This window comes from Aotus nancymaae, unplaced genomic scaffold (assembly GCF_030222135.1).
Source record: "Aotus nancymaae isolate 86718 unplaced genomic scaffold, 86718_ANA_hifiasm-v0.15.2.pri h1tg000058l, whole genome shotgun sequence".
Taxonomy (NCBI): domain Eukaryota; kingdom Metazoa; phylum Chordata; class Mammalia; order Primates; family Aotidae; genus Aotus; species Aotus nancymaae.
Genome location: NW_026988472.1, coordinates 4,485,570 through 4,499,760, shown reverse-complemented (window position 1 = coordinate 4,499,760; position 14,191 = coordinate 4,485,570). Strand labels below are relative to the sequence as shown.

The window sequence follows — 14,191 nt, the reverse complement described above, 5'->3', positions numbered from 1 at the left end:
AAAACAGGGCGAGTGAATGAACTCGCTGTGTAAGCCAAGACAGGAAAGGAAGGCTGGAGACAGCTGACTCCTTCCAAGAATACACCGTCCCTTCTCTCGGACCTTCCAACCCCCAAAACATAGCCCGTTGTCAGTGGGAATGAGCCGACTCACTCCTCTAGACCCCGGAGCCAATCTTGGAATGTTTGTACTAGACTGAAAATACAGAAACTGTAAGCTATTTTTTTTTCTGTTCTGCAAACTCCAGTCCCCACCAATCTGTAGCTGTCATTTATACCCTTGTCCCACCCCTGTCGCTGCCTGCCCCTTTTCCTATCTGCTAGCGGAAGTCCCGGTGGAGGACCAGCCTACTTCCTCTTCGGTGCTAGGAGTATGCGTGGCAGGAGAGGCGGGGCCAATTTGCCGAGCTTTCTCCCGGGCTTGCAGCTGCGGCTAGTGCTGGCGGCGGCTGCTCGCGCAAGTCAGCTGGCGTGGGAACTAGCTTTGTAGCTGAGAACGGCTGGTTTATTGCTACAAAGACTCTATTGACATAGGTTGCTCCAGCGGCAGCAGCTGCTTACGGTATAAACCAGTTGCTTTCTGAAGAGGCTGCAAGCATCCTTCCGTAGGATTGCTGTAAGCTTTGAGCCCCCAGCAGGAAAAATGCCTCGGGGACGAAAGAGTCGGCGCCGCCGTAATGCAAGGGCCGCAGAAGAGAACCGCAACAATCGCAAAATCCAGGCCTCAGAGGCCTCGGAGACCCCCATGGCCGCCTCTGTGGTAGCGAGCACCCCCGAAGACGACCTGAGCGGCCCCGAGGAAGACCCGAGCACTCCAGAGGAGGCCTCTACCACCCCTGAAGAAGCCTCGAGCACTGCCCAAGTACAAAAGCCTTCTGTGGCCCGGAGCAATTTTCAGGGCACCAAGAAAAGTCTCCTGATGTCCATATTAGCGCTCATCTTTATCATGGGCAACAGCGCCAAGGAAGCTCTGGTCTGGAAAGTGCTGGGGAAGTTAGGAATGCAGCCTGGACGTCAGCACAGCATCTTTGGAGATCCGAAGAAGATCGTCACAGAAGAGTTTGTGCGCAGAGGATACCTGATTTATAAGCCGGTGCCCCGTAGCAGTCCGGTGGAGTATGAGTTCTTCTGGGGGCCCCGAGCACACGTGGAATCGAGCAAACTGAAAGTCATGCATTTTGTGGCCAGGGTTCGTAACCGATGCTCCAAAGACTGGCCTTGTAATTATGATTGGGATTCGGACGATGATGCAGAGGTTGAGGCTATCCTCAATTCAGGTGCTAGGGGTTATTCCGCCCCCTAAGCAGATCTAAGGCAGACCCTGGGGGGTGGAAAAAAGGGTCACAGGTACCCCAAGTAGTAGATGCCCAGGGTCCTAAGTTGAAAATGACGTGGATTGGGGGCGGGGGAAATATTTGATATTTGTGGTCAGTGATAATTGTTTAACTGCGAAATAGAGTGTTTGCTTTGGATAATGGAAAATTGTATTCGTTTTAAAATTCTGTTTGTTGAGAGTAACAATATGTTTAAAAATATAATTGAACAGATTTTTTTCTTTGATTCCTGTCATTGAATTTAGTATAACAGTTTTGCTAACGTTATAAAATGAAGTCGTTCCATCATAGTCTATGATCTGGTACAGCACTTATAGAAATAAGCTGTTCTTTTGAAGTTGAAATACCCAGTAAAATGTTGAAGAAGGATGGAAGATTTCTTCATATATGACCTTTCTGAAACCTTTTGTGACTGTCGTTGTGTGAAGGCTGACATTTACCATGATTTTCCTTAGTTACTGCAGAACACAGAGAAAAATAAAAGCATAATGACTAGTACATCTTGCGCATTTTCTGACCACCTGTTATGTGAGGCACCAGTCTAGGTTCTAGGGATACTCCCTAGTACACATCCTCCAGGTCCAAAGAATGTTCTAGATTATGTGGGAGAGAAAAATAGGTAAAATGGCAATGCAGTAAACGCTGCAATAGACAACAAGCCTGAAGTGCCATGAAAATGTAGAACATATAATGTGACCTGTCTTGGGGAGTGGGGCAGGGAAGGGAGTATCATAGGATGTGTGAAAATTCAAGAGACACTTAAATAAGTTTGGGGGGATTGGAAGGGATCATCAGAATATACGATGAAAATATTATGTATTAGATATTTGATTGGATACTCCGCCCAGCATAGGGGAGGGAACACTGGCAAAAAGAAGAGTACATCACAGGATACCTGCCATGGAAATAGAAAATACACATAAATCCTCTTGAGAGGAGGAAGGCAGAGGGAAGGGTGGTTGCAGGGGAAAAGGCTGTCACGGGGTACTTCAGAAATAACAAAAGATGGGACTGTTGGAAAATTGTTGGTGGGACAACAATCTGAGGTTTGGAAATAATAGAGAAGAAGAGGAGGGAGTAAAAATGGAGGCACTGGAGGCAGCATGGACATTTGGAAATAAATTCTTCACTGAACTATTAAGGTTATACGAAGGGAAAAGTAGAGAACAAGGAATAAGGCAAGGGAAGAAGTGAACAGGGCAGAGCCTCAAAGGGTGGGTATCGTGGCTGACTGTAATGACAATAAAAATGATTAATAATAATAACCCTGAAATAATTAGATAAAAGGCTGTAAAAAAAGCAGGGCTTCTGAGATATTGGATGAGCCAGAGAAAAGGCTCCACCTGTGGCATCTCCAAAAGGTAACCTTACACTTCTCTCAGGAACTATGGTTCCTTAGGGTGCACACATTGTTTAAAAGAGTGTGTGTGTCCAAGAGGGCAAGGGGGCATTAGTATTTTCATACTCTTCTTCAGCCAATGGAGTAAGTCCGGAGTGTACCTGGCATGATGGCCCATGCTATACTAAGTCATGTGGGATCAGGCCCAACTCCTACCATGTTAACTCTAAGAGCTAAGCACAGCACGGACTAGGTGCCCTGCTGGGGAGTGCTAGTGACAAGTGCCTGACCTAGCCCTGTGGGGCTCATGGTGGCAGCTATAACACACAAAATAGGGGCAAGGAGACCTTCCTTCTTGACATCCAGGCTTACCCTGCTTCGGGCTGTGGGCAAAGTGGGTAGCCTAGCAAATGACCTTCTGGAGAAGGCCCAGGGACCCACCATCATCAGCCTGCAGGCCAAGTAGGCTTCAAACAAAAGTAGTAACTGTGACCCCCTCGGCAGCTCCAAATTCACTCAGCAAGCCGGAAAATAGTGAGCGCCTTCTGGGATCCAGATAGTGGGATAGAAACTGGAGGTGCAGAAAATCAAAAGGCCTGCGCTTTGCCCTGAGGCAAATACGACTCCGTATTTATCAATACCACCTCCAGGGGTAAACAAGGTGAGAATCTGAGGTCCAGTTCCTCGATGACTTTCCCATCTAGAGCCACAGAAGTGGCAAGAGAGAGATCCTACACAAGACCCTACGTCCATTCCCTGCGAAGCCAGAGTGCTTTCCTCTAGGCCACCCTGCTGCCTGTCTCTGCCTGCAAGTGCACTCTCTAGGTCTCTGTCTTCAAAAGAAACACCACGTGAAGACAGGGGAAGAGGGGTGAGTAACCCTGGCTGCAGCATCCAATCCCTTTGGGGACCAGGCTGGATTAAATTCGTCCCTGCACCCGCCCTTTTACAGAGGGGGGCTTCAGCAGTCAGTCAGCCCCAGGTCAGTCAGCTAGTAAGTGGGAGAGCTGGAGAGTAAAAAGGTTTGTTGAGCACCTGCCTGTCCCAGAGGCCTGCCACATGTTATGACTGCCAGGGTGGTGTGGTGTGATTACTGCACATTTAACAGGATACTCCCTCCACCTAGCTCAGGGGAAGAGGTAATGTCTTCCCCAACCCTGTCTGAATCCATGCTTTCTTTGGCTCTGGTGGCAATTATCATCCACTGGTCTAAAACGGTTCTTTACAAGTACGGACCAAGAAGCTTAATTCAGTCAGAGAACAAGCAGTACAAGAGGAGAAAGACTGGGAGAATACCTCCAGCTGCCCTGTCAGAGAGATGACTGCTGGAATCCCGAAGGCCTCAGGCAGGAGGCTCTGCAAGGGATTGGGAAACCAGGGATTGGGTGATGGGTGACCTGCCCTAGCCCAAGGAGGGAGAAATCAATGGGCCAGGCTTATTCCCTTGTGGCCTGGAGGTTCAGTCTCCCTAACACACCACAGGAGTACTGCAAAGAGTTAAACTTCCCTTGATTAGGTAAGGGCTGAACAAGGGCGGGACTTCCGGTGGCTGTGAAGTGAAAGGCAGGACTGAGGGAGAGACAGGGAATGGGGCTTCTGGGAGGTGGCGAGAAGAGAACAGTCATTGTGCCATTTACAAAAATTCTTTGAGCTTTGCAGGGTATCCCGGTGAGACATCCAGCTGCGAGCCTCTTGCTGAGTACATGTGAAACCTAAACTGGCCCCACAGCAGCGGAAGGTTCCACAAAGCAAGTGGGAAAGCTGCAGTTTTAAGTGCAGGGATACCTCTGAAAAGGGATTGAGTTTCTGGGTCCTAGAACACTCCAGATGTTAGGAGCACTCAAGGTTAGAGAGCCCCAGGCTGCCCAAAGCCTAGCAAACATGGCGGCTGGCACTTACCAAGTGCCTACATTCGTCCAGGCACTTTGATTGCTGTTGTCATGCACTGTCTCTAACTTTGCAATAGTCCTACAGGGAGGTGCCACCAGGCCAGGCCAGGTTTACTGGAGAAAACTCCAACTCAGATCTCACAGGCAAGTTGCTAGCATCAGCTGGCTGCTCAGTGACAGCCTTGCAGGTGGACCCAGGGCCTGCCAAGTCTGAAGCCCACGCTGCTATGCTGCAGGGAAAGACTCCATCTCCCGGACAGCTGGGGATCTGTCCAGCCTCGGGAAAGTCTTCTGTTTTCAAACTCGGACACGTCGCAGGGTAGTAGTGACTGGGAACATGCCGGGGTCACGTGAGGAGGTGTGGGAAAATAAAATTAATCTGCACTTTGGGGATTAGCTGTGGCAGTCTGTCCCTCTGTTTTGAAGGGCTGGGGCCCCACTGCCAGGCATCTTCGAGAAATTCTGTGTGTGGAATGAGCCTTTCCTTCCAAGACAAGTGGACTTCCCCATCACAACACATTCCCCAGAAACTTAACTACCGGACACCCTCCATCAGTCATCAAAATCCTAGGTCCTGGCTTCCCCACTGTGGAGCAAGCAAATGACAATATTTCTGAGCCCGCAACATCGCTCCAATACTGTTGCCAATGCAGAAGGTACTGGCAGACCTCTTCCCTTGAGCAGAGCAACCAGAGTAAGATGCTGACAGATAGCAAACACTGGACATCTGCCTGTGGAAAAAAAAACACAGGTTCCAGGGCATCCTCCTTGGGCCCAGTGTTACGGCCTTGGCCACAGTAGGCAAGTGCAGAGCAGACAATGGCCCCTGTGAGGTGGGTAGTGGGCAGGATCCCTCTGACTCCTTTCTTTGGCAGAAAGGTAGAATTCCAGCTTTCTGGAGGAAATGATTTTGGGGTCATGGTGGAGGTGGAGAAGGGTGATTCTTGTGAAGATGTACTGAGATCTGTACATAGGTTACTCTGGGGCTCGTGAGCCATGGGACAGTTAAATGCCAAAGAGCAAATGGAATTGCTTAGAAAATCCCTGTGAGGGCACTTTGCAAAGGAGGGGCTCAGCCCAGGCAAGACTACACAGAAGAATAACTGGAGTAACCTGGGGCTCGGAGAAACAGTTTTTGGAGGAGAAGTGGGCTCTAGGCTTGTACTGCTCATCATGCGACAGGCTTACAAAGCTCACAAGGGTGATTTGGAGGGGAAGGCCGAGTCTGTACACAGCTAGTGAAAATCAGGCCCAGTTCTTAACTGGTCGGCTTCTGCCGCAGTTCCTGTGGCAAACGACACCAGTGTTGCCAACGTTATCTCCAGATGTGCAACGCACGAGAAGTGGCTGAGATCCCTCCTGTAACTCGGACCACGGCACGCTGTGTAGTCTCACTAATAATGTAGTCTATATTATTCTTCATGTCGTGCTTATCTAATAATTCATCCATTCACTGCTTCAATGAGTACTTATTCAGGCCTACTATGTGCCGGTCACGAGTCTAGTCGCCTGCAGTTCATAGCTGAACATGTCACAATCTCCCCCGCCCTCGCGAATCGTACGTACAAGAGCAAGGAAACAGAAAATAAAATGCAAACCTTTTACGTTACTAATTATATACAAGGGTAGAGGGGGACAGTCACTTTGGGTGGGGAAGGTGGTGGTGGTGGTGCTAAGCTAACACGGAGCCGGGTGGGGTGCATCACGGGTCATTGAGAATGGGAGAAGAGAAAGGGAGTAGAGCATTCACTGCCATATGCAGGGGTAAGCAGGTGGGCTTCACTTGAGGGGCGACACTAGAGGGAAGAAATGAAGAAGGTGAGTGGGTGAGCAGGTAGGCTTCATTGGAGGAGTGCCATTGGAGGAAAGAAATGAAGAAGGCGAGAGGGTTTGCCTTGCGGACATATAAAGGAAGTGCCGGCTAGCAGAAGGTCCAGCTGGTGCAAAGGCTGTAAGGCTAGGGAGTGACTACCACGTTTGAGAAATGGCAGAGAGGCCAGCGCGGTTGCTGTAGAGTGAGCCAAAAGGACGAGGGCAGGAGATGAGGTCAGAGAGATTAACAGAATACCACGTTATGTAGGGCCTGGTAGGCCGTTTTAGGCTCTTGGTTAGGGTGAAATGTGGGGGAAGAAGGAGGGAGGCAGTGAGAGGCTGAGCAGAGGAGTAATGTGATCTGCCACATGTTTGGGAGGGATCACTTCGATTACTTACTATGCCGAGAATAGACTGAATTCAGGCGAGGGTAGTGGGAGTGTGGAAACCAGGTACGAAGCTACTGCTGTAAGCCAGGCTAGAGATAGTGGTGGTTTGGAGCTTCACGGTGACTGTAGATATGGTGAGAATTGCTCAGGTTCTGGACACATTTTGAGGTAGACCCAACAGAATTCCTGATAGCTTGAAGGTGGTGTGTCAGCGAGGACCAAGGCTGACTCCAAGGTTTTTTATGTTTTTGTTTTTGTTTCCTTCTTTGTTTTTGCCTGAACGATAAGTAGACTGGGATTGGTATCAACTGATACGGGGAGTGCTGCAGTGAGAATAGACTTTGTAGGTGGGGAGGGGTTCCGGAATTCAGTTTTGTACACATTGAGTTAAGCTATCTCTCTGACATCTGTGTGAGTCAAGTAGGCAGTTGCTTATACAAGTCAGGAATTTGGCTGAAAGATCTATACCTAAATATACGTGGACGGCACTCAGAAGCCACGAGACTGTATGAGCTCCTCTAGGGAGTGAGAGCACATAGAGGAGGGCAGAAGGTCAAGAGCAGAGCCCTGTAGCATAAAGGGATCAGAGAGAAGAGGAGACACCAGCTGAGGAGATGGGGAAATTGGCCCCAGTGATGCATGGAAGAAAACCAAGAGTGTCCTGGGAACTGTGTGAATAAAAGTGTCTCGAGACGTCCAGCGGTCCCTTCTGCTCAGACTGCCGATGTCAGGGGAAATAAGAAGAGGAGTGAGAATTCACCATTGCCTTTAGCAATGCAGAGGCTCCTGGTGACCTTAATAAGAGCAGCTTCTTTGGGGGACTGTGTGAAAAAGCCTGCTTGGGACAGCTTTAAGAGAGAATGGGAGGAGAGGAATCAATGAATATGAACAAGTTTCACAAGGAGATTTGCAGCAACGGAGAGCAAAGAAATCAGGCAGCATCTGGTGGGGAAAGACGGAGTCAGGAAAAGGTTTACTTCAGGTGGAAGAAATACCATTGTGCTGAAGACAAGCACCCAGTGGAGAGACATGAAGTCGATAGGACAGGGTGGCAGAGAGCATCCTTGGAGTGGCAGCTTTGAGTAGGCAGGAGGGTGCAGGAACCTTGTATCAAGCGGAGAGCCGGAGCATGCAGGAGGAGTTGCAAATTCGGGAGTTACTGGATTGGGCAGATGTCAGCTAGGCATTCTGACCCTCCTGAACTCCTCTAGCTGAGGTTAGGCACCTGCCTGTTTCTTGAGTCTGCATGTCTGTTGAGCACCTACTATGCATGAGGCACACTTGTGGGCACTTCACTAACACTGCAAGCAACCCATTAGGTGGGTTACATCATAACCTTGCTACGTGAGAGAGGTCTGCCGCTCAAGGTCAAATGGGCTGGCCAATCTCACTTAGCAAACAATTGGAAGAGTAAAGTTTTGAGAGACAGCATGCCTCTCCAGATGGGCTTGTAAAGCTCACACCCGCTGGCAAGTCAGAGTGTGGGATTACTCTTGCATCCCTTACACTTGTAACAAGCCTGCCCACTGAGCTGCAGCAGCTTCTGATGACCACATGGAAGCCACAGTTTCTATGTCTGAGCACCTGCCTCAGTTTCCTGTGTGCCCTGCTATTTCAGTCTGCATGAGCTCGGCTTTGAGCCTGAGGCTGAGTGGCAGGGCCTCTCTGTGACATTGAATCACTTAAAACAGACCTCTCCTCTGAAGGCTGGCCCAGCTTTAAGCAGAACAGACACTGCAGAATTACAGAACTACCGCTGGCTTTTTAAACATCCTTATTATCTGAAGACCTGTTGCCTCACCGGGCCAGAGCAGTAAGGGCCACAGAGCCATGTAGACCATTATCATTTAGATTGATGAACGAACACACACACACACAGACGCACAGTCCCCATGAATGCGCATGTGATCTGTTCTCCTTAGACCTCTCTCCCTCTCTGTGTGTGTGTGTGTGTGTGTGTTTGTGTGTGTGTGCGTGTGTGTGTGTGAAAGAGAGAGAGAGAGAGACAGAGACAGAGAGAAAGAGAGAGACCCTACTTCATTCTGTCATCTTCCTGCTTTCTACCAAACTTGCAAATCTTGCTAAGGAATGATCCTGTCAAATAAGACCTCCAGTGGGATTAAGCTTCATGGTGTGTGGAACCCCTTCTGGAGGGTAAGCCTGGGTCCAGATCTGGCTTTCACAGGGTTGGGTCTCGCGGAACAGGGTACAGGCCCAACCTGGGAAAGGAATAAATATTTTGCTGTTCTGAGCCAGTGAGAATGAGGCCAGAGACCATGAGAAGAAAGGAGCAGAGAAGAGAATGGCCACTGGGACCATCCGAGTCTTAAATTGGGAGGCAGATTTTTTCATCAATGAGCTTCTCTAAGGCACACACACCTATCTTCTACACACTCCAATAGCCTTGATGACCCAGAAACAGCAATCGAGGACTTGGGGTACCCACCTCCCTCCAGATGGACATTTAGTAGCCTTTGACTCTGTTTTCTCTCTCTTCAAACACTGCTTTAGATCACATGCTTGAACGTGTCTCCCTCCGTTCAGAGACAAGCTCTCCCGAGATGCTTCAGAGCCCTGATGCAGTGACTTCCGCAAAGACTGCTGAACTGCTCTGAAGGCATCCCTGTCCCACATGATGTGGGGAGGTGAAAAGCCCCACCAGGGTTGGGTTACCTGCACTTTGGAAATCCTGGTGAGTAGCCATTGATATAAACCATGCATGTTGAGGGGAAACATGCTGATCCTGACGCCAGAGTGTGTACCTGAGCAATAGCTTGGGGACCTGGTTGAAGTTGTGACCCTTGGGTCACCCTCCGCTTACATCTCCAAATACATGAATAATGTCTCCTGCTTTATGTACATGTTGTGGAAAATACATCAGCTGAACTTCACAAAGCCCCAACCTGTTGCTTCTCTGTCTCTCTGTTGTGAAGGAGGACCATTTAATTTTTTTGCACATCAGTCACTCCTGGATCAATACGTATCTGTAACACAAGGAAAGTGAACAACTAGAACAAAAAGTAGAACAAAGAAATACAAGATACAAGCCCTGACTCTTTCATCATCCAAATGTCTCACTGCATGCTATCGAACTTCCTAAACATATGCAGTCAAATGCTGTACTTACCGCAGGCAGGTAACAAACTTTTCGAAGCGACGAGAGTCAGTGGACTGTGCTTTCATCAATAATGCTCTGACGCAGCAGCACCTGACCCATCACATTCATTCACTCGGTGGTTACTGTTGCAAGGGAGTTACTACAAAATATGGTTCTTATCATGAAGGAGCTTCAATAACAAGAAATTGCGACTAAGGACGAGAAGAAATACCAAAGGTTCAACTGCTACCTGTCCTGAGAGTTGTGAGCCCCTGAAGCAGCAAAGGAGTTCAGAAAGCAGATATCACAGTGTGCATGACTTCGTTGGGCCTCGACGATCAAGGAAGGATGGAACTTACTTTGCAGCATTTTGTTTTCTGTGGTTGTAGGAAAGGAGCCTGATCACTGCTCACATTTCTGCAAGCCCTAGAAGAATAAGGCGGCTGGAAAATATTAATCCTGATCCCAAGAATCAGAGTTTACCTGTGCTAACATTTATGTGTGCACCTTCGATGCATAGGCAGGAATATGATGATAATGATAATTATAATTATTATAATATTTTATATATACGCATATATATGCACATACTGCTCTACGCACCACATGCTTACATATATTTATACCAGTTTTCTGTACGCTGCTGCAAACAAGTACCTTGACTCAGAGCTCACACTACTGTGAGTTTGACTCAGAGCTCACACCGTTGACATGAACACCATTGATGGGATTACCACAGTAGTTGCGTCTGGGAGTGCCCAAAGGGCGACATAAGTCATTAACAAGGGCGATCTGCACGCTACAAGCAGCCCCCTGACAGAGCCTAGCTGTAGCCTCCACCCTTGTGATGTTGACATTGCCCCTGATCAGCTCACAAAGCTGCCACGACCCAGGTGCTAGAGCTGAACTGCATTCTGCGTGGAGGTACATGGAATGGCCCTGTCCTCACCCTTTACCCAATCACAGACTCTGAAGCAGCTCTGCCAAACCCACACTGTCCCTCTCAGGAAGGCAAGCTCCTCACCGCCTTCCTTCCAATCAAGGTCATCTGCAAACAAATCGCCACGTACAACACAGGTCTGCAGGCAGTATGGCCAAAGATTCACACATCTTACTTAATTTCACACAGGAATCCTTGGAAGCATCTCAAATTGGCCCCATTTTACAGGTTGTAAAACTAAAGTGCAAGGAGGTTTCTGGTAAGAGATGGAATCCCAGAAACTCTGACCTGGCAGCTTCCAGCATCACACATACACACAGACAGGTTAGTTCTCTCGCTCGCTCGCTCGCTCTGTCTTCTCTCTCTCTCACTCTCTCACTCTCTCTGTGTCTCTCTCCTCTTTCTCTCTCCTTGCACACTGTGCTTTGTGATCATCCATTTTCTCAGGCCTCATTGGATTCAAGCTGTCTGTACCAGTTACGCCCTGAGAAAAACGGAAGGGATTTGGAATCAGAAGATAAGGATTCCTCCCTATCTCTTGGCTTGAGGATTCCTCCCTATCTCTTGGCTGTTTGACGTTGGTTAGAGCTTTTCATGCCTTAGAGTCTCAGCATCCTGAACTGTAATATGGGTGTAACAATGACAACACCTACCAACAGCATAGCTAGGAAGATTAAATGCGGTACACTGTGTGCAACTGCTTTGTAAAGCACAAGGGGTGGCTAAGAAAATATGATACTTATCACTGCCAAGTGCAACAATAAGTAAGAAAGTTCAGTGGAGCTGGTCGCATTCCTACCAAGATAGGAGAAGATTGTCTGTCCTGTCTGGTTTCTCTGGAAAATACTGCAAAGTCTGTGGCCAGCAAGTCGGTCCTTGCTTCTATCCATTCACCATCGCTTTGCTACAATGTAAGCTTCACGGGATCAGAATTCTGCTTGCTAGAACACTTTCTTCACTGATGCGCCCCTAAAGACTAGGACAGTACCTTGTGCATATTAAACAGTCAAAGTATGAAGTGTGTGGGTGAATGCATCGTTTTGATCATCTACTGGCAAGGATGTGAAGGGTGATGACTGTAAATATTTTCAAGTGGGTGAGATACTCACACAAAAATGTCAGCTGACAGCAGAATATTATGTCACTCATCTTTAAGTGAAGGATACCAAATTATCTTTAGTGACGAAAACCACTGAAGCTCGGGGATGGTGCGTGAAAGGATCCTAAAGCAGATTCCAAAACGGAGCAAGAATATGAATCTTATCCATAGCTTATATACATATTGAGCACCTATTTTGTCCTGGGTATATAGGTATATCATTCGTCTCATCCTCACCACAACCCTAAGCGACAGGAATCATATTCCTCCTTCTTCCAGATGAGAAAACTGGGTATCAGAGAGATGAGGTAGTTTATACATTGCCGTGTGAGTTTCATATGAAGCGGCCAAGGTAGGATCTGAAACCGGTCTCTCCAAGACCAGAATATACACTTTGCTTTTAAACATTAGATAGCATTGCCTTCCATTATCTGCGGCTGGTCCAAAATGCTAATATGAGAGATGTCAGTTTTAAGGTGAAGTTCTAAACCACTAGAGGGATATAGCCACCATAAACTGAAAGGGAGGCAGATGGATACAAACTATCTTGCTAACAGGAGCTCAAAATTCAATAGAGTATACAGTATAGGTTGCTGTGGAAATACAAAGACACTTGTTTGCTTTCCATAAACAAGCCTACTTTTTGAGGACACAATCCAATGGTTACTACAAGTGAGCAGGGGATGACCAGTTACATTTTTCCAATGAATTAAACATTCTGCAGCCCCTTCCAGTCTAGCTACTTTGTTTCAAGCAATCATCGAGTCAATTCTAAGATCTATGGACATCTCCATCTCCCTCTCCAAAATCATGTCTGGGGATTGGAGGAAGGGGTGTGACATATGTGATACTGGAGGGGCTGTGCAGTTGCAGTGGGGTGTGGGATCCCCGGTTTGAGTGCTGTGCTCTGGATTCTGCTGATATGTGTATACAACCTGTGTGTTGCTTTCTTACTGAAGAGTTTTTCCCCTCTTTCAAATATGGTGGATCCATATGAGATGTGGTTGCAACTCCGAGTTGAGACTTCAGTGTAGGTGCTCAGTGTTACATTTGCTGTGGCAATGGTCTCTGATCATTTTTCATCAGACACTGTACTGGGTTGAATGGTGTCCCCACCAAAATACATGTCCACCCTGAAGGTCACAAGGTGACCTTATTTGGAGACAGGATCTTCACAGATATAATTTGTTAAGAGGCAGCCACACCCAATTGGGGTGGACCCTCAATCCGACATGACCGATGCCCTCATAAAATAGAGTAGAGAATACACCGAGACACAGACACATTGGGAGGAGAACACCGGATGAACATGAAGGCAGAGATTGGAGTGAGGTGTCTACAAGCCAGGGAACACAAGGATTGCCATAACCACCAGAAGTCGGAAGAGGTAAGGAAGGGTTCTCCCTGGAGGATTCAGGGGTAGTATGGTCCTGCCAACACCTTGCTTTCATACTTCTAGCCCCAGAACTGTGGGAGAATACATTTCTGTTGCATTCAGTCACGGAGTTTGTGGTAATTTGTCACAGCAGCACTGAGAAACGAGTACACCAAGCAGTGATAAAAGATGTTGAGCCCACACCTACAATCTACGTTATCTTTGTAAATTTACAAATTGTATACTGGAAACGCTGTATAAATATGTAATTCTAAGTATAAAACACACACCAAAATTAGACTTATGCATAGACTTGCCAGTATTCCCTTCCCATGCCTCAATGGCTCTTCTTGTCGTCTCTGCATGTGCACACCTCATTTTGTAGAACAAGGAGCTCCAAGATCTACTCACCCTGATTAGGGTGGCCATGGAGTGCTTCCCAGCAAACATTCAGCTGCCTTCTGGACCCTTCCATCAGGCTGGTGGGACATTCTCAACATCTTCTAAAGATAATGGGAGCTGAGGAAAGTTCAGGAGTGCAGACGTGGGTTCAGTCTGTCCAAATCCACTTCGATTGACGTGTCTTCACACAGACTGCAACAAATCTTTCCTCCTATAATGGTCAGAACGGCCCCAGTGGGTTGATGGCACATGCCCCGACTCTATATCCAGCTTTCTCATCCATCTAACGCCTCCACCTGTAGGATTTTTCACACAGGTCACACGTAGCTAAATAATCTCTCCCTCTCTCTCTCTCTCTCTCTCTCTCTCCCCCTCCTCTCTATTTATTCCACCCTCTTTCTGTCTCATTTCCTCCAGGGGTGGGGTTGGGGGAGCATTTTGTTTTAACTCTTTCGTCCAATTGCCAGAGACTTAATTCTCCCATATAATGTTACCCTTTTCTTCAAGGGGATAGCC

At 47.8% G+C, this 14,191-nt stretch overlaps 1 protein-coding gene across 1 annotated transcript; it reads left to right on the top strand.

The window, feature by feature from the left end:
- The first annotated feature begins 394 nt into the window (after positions 1-394).
- MAGEH1 (MAGE family member H1) lies at positions 395-1,831 on the top strand. The gene has a single exon (XM_012441655.2). The coding sequence runs from the start codon at positions 643-645 to the stop codon at positions 1,300-1,302; it is 660 nt and encodes a 219-aa protein (XP_012297078.1). The 5' UTR covers positions 395-642; the 3' UTR covers positions 1,303-1,831.
- Positions 1,832-14,191: the final 12,360 nt, after the last annotated feature.